At 46.0% G+C, this 5,863-nt stretch overlaps 1 protein-coding gene across 3 annotated transcripts; it reads left to right on the top strand.

The window, feature by feature from the left end:
• The first annotated feature begins 2,642 nt into the window (after positions 1 to 2,642).
• cited4b (Cbp/p300-interacting transactivator, with Glu/Asp-rich carboxy-terminal domain, 4b) lies at positions 2,643 to 5,564 on the top strand. 3 transcript variants are annotated; one of them, XM_084358148.1, is made up of 2 exons: positions 2,643 to 2,898; positions 3,837 to 5,564. In XM_084358148.1, the coding sequence occupies exon 2, from the start codon at positions 3,846 to 3,848 to the stop codon at positions 4,641 to 4,643; it is 798 nt and encodes a 265-aa protein (XP_084214274.1). In that variant the 5' UTR covers positions 2,643 to 2,898; positions 3,837 to 3,845; the 3' UTR covers positions 4,644 to 5,564. The 3 variants fall into 3 exon arrangements, with proteins under 3 accessions (XP_084214274.1, XP_084214273.1, XP_084214275.1); XM_084358147.1 differs by lacking the exon at positions 2,643 to 2,898 and adding an exon at positions 3,185 to 3,481; XM_084358149.1 differs by lacking the exon at positions 2,643 to 2,898 and adding an exon at positions 3,518 to 3,677.
• The last annotated feature ends 299 nt before the right edge of the window (positions 5,565 to 5,863 follow it).

Below are 5,863 nucleotides of genomic sequence, written 5' to 3'. Positions count from 1 at the left end.
TTGGCCTGTACACCCCTACATGCCCTGATGTAAAGGTCCTGGAGGCGCCAACTAGATGTTTTGTGGTCAACTTTATAAAAGCTAGGAAGTCGCAAGGCTGCTGGAAGTGGTGTCAGACAATGCTGCAGCAGATGATGCACCAAGCAGAGATATTGACGAAGCAGTTATCGGCTATGTTTTTGTTGCTTGCTGTCACTGAAGACGAGTCAACATTGAACGCTCGGGCCTATTTTTTTTTCAGGGGGAGCTCATTTGAAAAAGCTCATACTGGTTTGGTGAGAACACAAATACACACAAACTGAACTGCTAATTCCTCAGATCCTGTTAGAGACGTAAACCTGTGTGAAATTAACTCATCCTGCCACGGCAGCATTTTTACTGCATGTTTAACAGCGTAGCACAGGGGTGTGTCAACGCTTGGAATGGAAGGACTTCCTATAAACACAGTCACATGAACTCTCCCTCCCTCTCTCTCTCTCTCTCTCGTGCTCCTAATCCCTGAAATAAAAACACATGCAAACTCACACATGAGCGTAGAAATCAATAAACAGCTCGAGGCGAGGTGTGCGGAGGTTCCTCCCCCAAACCATACGCCACAGTCAGAGATACTTGCAACACAATGTACGGAAAAACAACCTTTAAAGGGACGAGACCGCAGTGTATCCTGCATCTAATTACAGCATCGCAAGCCCCTTCAATGGATATATAATTACAAAATGCATATCTTCCACCACAATCATGGCTGATTGGAGTTTCATGCAAATATCTTGGGTTTTTAACAGACGCAGCGACGTGATCGGTGAGCTCCAGAAGGTTTGGACACATTGCCTGCGCTCTCTAATGCAAATGACACCATTAGGAGCTTTTGGCCCTGGGATAAAAATAAAGACTGTTTTGATGCATTTTAAAGCGCTTGTTTGTCATTTTGCAGTAACCTTGCACAGAACACACGCTCCACTAAAAGAGCACTCGTCATGGCACAACAGCAACTTATGTTGATTGTGTGTTTGGCTTGGACCGACTGGCTGGGCGAGTTTTTCCTCAGATAGCACCCACACCTGGTAGCGGTTTATTAACACTAGCTTGAAGTGGCCGGACAATGTCAAACAATGACAAACGCCTGCCAGGGGTTGCCCGTTTATAGACAAATTCCCTGGACAATAGATTGGCTTGCTCTCCCAAAGTGGCTCCCATTCATTTGCAATTGCAGGCAAAGAGGTCGTTGTCCTCAAGTGGGCAATCGAGAAACGCGTGTGCATCTGCACAGCCGAGGTACACACAAACACACATCCGTACACATGAGCGAGGTGAGCACACAGCAGTAGTTGCACTGCTACGCTGCAGCCAGTGTGGCCTAGAATAGCACGCGGGCTACATTCCTCTGCCCTCCCTCCGCTGCCTGCACTGAGGCGAACACAGCAGACTGGTGGGTCACATGGACCAACGGCGATCTCGGTGATCTTAGAGATGAAGTGAGCGTGCACATACCAGGGTAACACTGCTGCTGCACGTACAGTACGCACAGCACTTACGCAGATAAGGAGGTGCGGACAAACCGGGGACAGGGATTTCAACATGGATGTTATGATGTGTGAAAAAAGTAAATCAATAATCTATCTATCTATCTATCTATCTATCTATCTATCTATCTATCTATCTATCAAATGTATAAAACTTAATGACAGCCCTTTAATTTTCCTTATTTAACCACAAAAGCAGCAGTTACCCATGAAGACATTCAGATTTTTATTTGGATTTACATCAAATTCCACTTACTCATAGATACCAGCCACCTAAATACACCAGATGTTTTCTTCATCCATGCATTATTCCCTGAGAAGTGTATAAAATGTGAAAAAAATAAAATAAAAAATATCATGCAATGTTAAAGACTAAGAATTCCTGGATTCGTCCCTCTGTCCAGACCTACACCAAATGTTAGTGGGGTCTTTTCTGGGCCGAGACCCATCCTCCTTTCAAGTTTCATGGAGCATCCTTTCCACATGTTTTGTGTAATCTTGCTGACAAACAAACAAACGGACACGGGGGATAACATCCTTAGCAAAAGTAAAAATGCAGCACTAGTGCAAATCTGTCTACTTGTTGGGTTTAGAGAAACCAAATCTTTACAAAATACCGTGAGTTTGGCTCATGTAGAAGAACTTTGCAGCTTGTGGCTCATGATTGTACACTATCTTAATGCACTATGCATTATTCCCTTAAAAAAAAATAAAAAAAATCTATGCAATGTTAAAGTCTGGCACAGAAGAAATGCATGCATAAAGCATAAAAACAAAAAGTCTATCTATCTATCTATCTATCTATCTATCTATCTATCTATTAAATGTATCAAACTTAACAACAGCCCTTTTATTTTCCCAGTGTGATCACAGAAGCAGCAGTCACCTACGAAGACAAACAAGATGTCCAAATATTTTTTCAAAAAGAAACAGTGGGGAGGAGGGTATTTAAATTGGCTACCGTGTCACCGCTCTCCAGCAGCCCCCTTTTTCTTTCTCTCTCTCTGTTTTTTTTTTTTTCCTATCTACGCCCATGCACAATTATATTAAGTAGGGCCAATAGGAACAAAGAAGAGGCAGGACCGAGGCTCCACCTCTCCCCGACTGCCTTCCTCTGAGCTTTTTAGATGTACATAATCCCTGAGTTGACCCAGAAAATAGGCAGTCGTTTCAAGATCTGATGCGGCAGTCTTTGTGCACACCGTCCCCGCTCGAGCATGAAGCGTAACCCAGCGGAATACACACTGTAGATCCGGAGGAGCTTCAGTCTTTGCAGAGGAGAACTGCTTTTTTTTTTTGTTTTTGGTTTTTTTTATAAAGAGAAAGGACGGAGCAAGAAGCGAAGTCGCGCAACTTTGTGAAAACGTAGCGGATACGGGTAAGTGATTTCTTTTTTTTTTTTTTTTTGGTCGCTTGTGGGAGAAATCGGGAGGTTTTTTTTTTTTTTTTTTTTGGTGTGTGTTGGTGGTGGTGGTCTCCTGCTCCTGCTGCTCCCATTGTTTGTTGCATTCCCCCTCTTGTTACAAACTCGAGATTAACCAAACGGATGTTATTAAAGCCACAGCGGACAACATTAGTGAATGCAAACGTTGGAGCAAATCGAGACAAAGTCATCCGGGGAGGTGGAGGAGGAGGTGGTGGTGGTGGAGCAGCAGCAGCAGCAGCAGAGGGGGGACGCGAAGCCTTTGTTGGATTTTCTGCCTTGTTAGAAAATGTGGTGATTCAGCTGTTGGGGAGATGTTGATGCATGATGTCAGTGTTTCTTTGTTGCAACCTTACGTGCGTAAAATGTAACGCATTCGTCTCCGCTGACATGCAACACACACACGAGATGTTTTTTTAAGCAATGCAATACGACATGGACGCGTTTTGTCTTTTCTTTTTTTCCCCCCTTCTTCTTCTTCTTGTCCGATCGCGTCGTGCAGCGGATTATGTCGCTGAAAAACGTGTACCCAAACAGTGTAGGTTAACCTGTAATTTCCAAACCTGGGCGTTCATTCATTGGCACAAAGAGGGGGAGGTTTGGAGGGAGACTAAACACACCAGTGAAGGTTTCCAGTGGTCGCCGATGGGCAAAACAACCTTGCAGATGTATATTTTTTGGGTTTAACTTAAGGTGGAATTGTGACATTTAGAGGAAGAATTGTGTCAGAGAAGGTAATTTGCATTGCGATGTAAAATCTCTCCAAACACGCAATTCTTGTGTGTCTTGTGTACCAGTTTGGCTCAGATGGACATCTGAATGTGTAGCTGCTGCTTCCAAACATCTTGTCTTGCCCCTACATTGTCCTAACAGTGTCTTCTCTCCGCTCATAGACAGGAGGCATGGCAGACCATCTGATGATGCCCATGAACCACAGCTCAGCGGGCGCCAGTCTCCACAGTTACAGGATGGGCATGAATGGCGGCCTGCAGGCAGGTCACCAGCAGCATGCCAACCAGCAGGGCATGAGGGCGCTGCCCAACGGCCAGATGATGCACTACGGCGGCGCCCAGGCCAACATGGAGAACGCCATGAGGCAGCGGCAGGGCATGGTGGGCGGACCCATGAACGGACAGCTGAACGGGGCCCAGATGGGTCACCACCAGATGACCTCTGGTAACATGATGTATAATGGCCAGCCCCAACAGCAGCAGCAGCAGCAACAGCATCACCCTCAGCAGCAGCAGCATCACATGCACCCACAGCAGCAGCAGCAGCAGCACCAGCAACAAGCCCAGCACCCGCAGCAGCAACAGCAACAGCAACAGCAACAACAACAGCAGTTCATGAACGGAGGGTTAACGTCCCAGCAGCTCATGGCCAGCATGCAGCTGCAGAAACTCAACACCCAGTACCACGGACACCCACTGGGGCCTATGGGTGGGAACCACATGGGGCCCACGGCCCAGTACCGCATGAACCCTGCTCAGCTGGCCAACATGCAGCACATGGCCGGGCCGGCCCTGGCCCTGAACGGCATGGACGCTGATATGATCGACGAGGAGGTCCTGACCTCGCTGGTCATGGAGCTGGGCTTGGACCGGGTCCAGGAGCTGCCAGAACTCTTCCTGGGCCAGAACGAGTTTGACTTCATCTCAGACTTTGTCAGCAAACAGCAGCCCAGCACTGTTAGCTGCTGAGAGGACCTGATTTGCAAAGCTGCACAAACGGAGACAGACGAGCGAGGATTGTCCAGGACGGATGAAGGGTGCTCATCTCTTCACTTTTTATTTCGTGAGCACCTCCCTGTACGACTAAGCCGAGTTGAGGCGCAGGGTGCACAGAAGAGAACTCTGGATATCCACAGGGAACACAGTGCTCGAGTCTCACATGCGCTCGTGGCTGAGGGGTGGCTGGCTTCAAGGCCTACTTCCACCTCTCCCATTTCCTGGACATGAATGTAATAAAGAAATGCTGAAATTCTTAAAAGCCACTCTGAACAATGCTATGACACTGTGTAGCCTCCAAGCCTGGACTCTATGACAGTTTACCAGTAAAAAGGTGTATTTATTTATTCCTATCTGAGAAAACTGATATAAAGAACAGCCACCTCTCCATTTTGGGAACCAAGTGGTTTTAATGATTCTTTTTTTTTTTTTTTCCTGAGAGTAGAATGGGGGAGAAAATTAAATTTAAGTTCTCTGCCCATGAATTATTTTTTTTCCCATTCTATCTGGCCTAGTATTTAAAATAAGCTCGGATGACAATGTCATCTGCAAAAGAGCCTGGATTTTCTATCGCCAAGGTCAGACAGAAGTACAATGTTCTCTCATTTGACCGGGGCTCTCATCCAGATCTTAAAAATGGTTCACTTTTTGGTAAAGTGCTGCCTTTTTAGATGTGATGTTCTCAAAAACCTACTGCTTGTACTGTATGAAGCTGTATAACTCCAACATGTCCACACTGTTGTGTTCTATTGGAGATGTAGAACCGCCTTAATCGCGCAGATTGTTATTTATTGGTTGTTTATATTGTCCCCTTTTTTTGTGGTCAAGATGGGGGGATGGTCTTTGTGAAAAGGGGTTTTGAGGATCAATAAAGATGGCCTGGATAGAAATGTGGCCTGCTTTTCCATTCATTGCACAGTTCTTCCCCCCAGGCAGCGGAGGGCTAGCTAAGTGCTTAAGTTAACCTGCGGGTGAAGGGAAACCTCAGATTCTTTCGAGTCTGGGATGGAAACGTTTAAACAGATGCAATATTTATGCTTTTTGAGAATGATATATTCTCTCCAACAAACCTCCTGGGTCTTCAGTATCACATCTCCTTTTTTAATTTGCCATTTTCATCTCTAAAAAGGCACCGTGTCACTGATGGGGGCATGATTGGCATGTGGTGATAATTGCAGGTTTCTCTGCAGGTT

The sequence above is a fragment of the Pagrus pagrus genome (assembly GCF_965226575.1).
Source record: "Pagrus pagrus genome assembly, chromosome: 7".
Taxonomy (NCBI): Eukaryota; Metazoa; Chordata; class Actinopteri; order Spariformes; family Sparidae; genus Pagrus; species Pagrus pagrus.
This window is presented reverse-complemented; position numbering and strand designations above follow the sequence as displayed.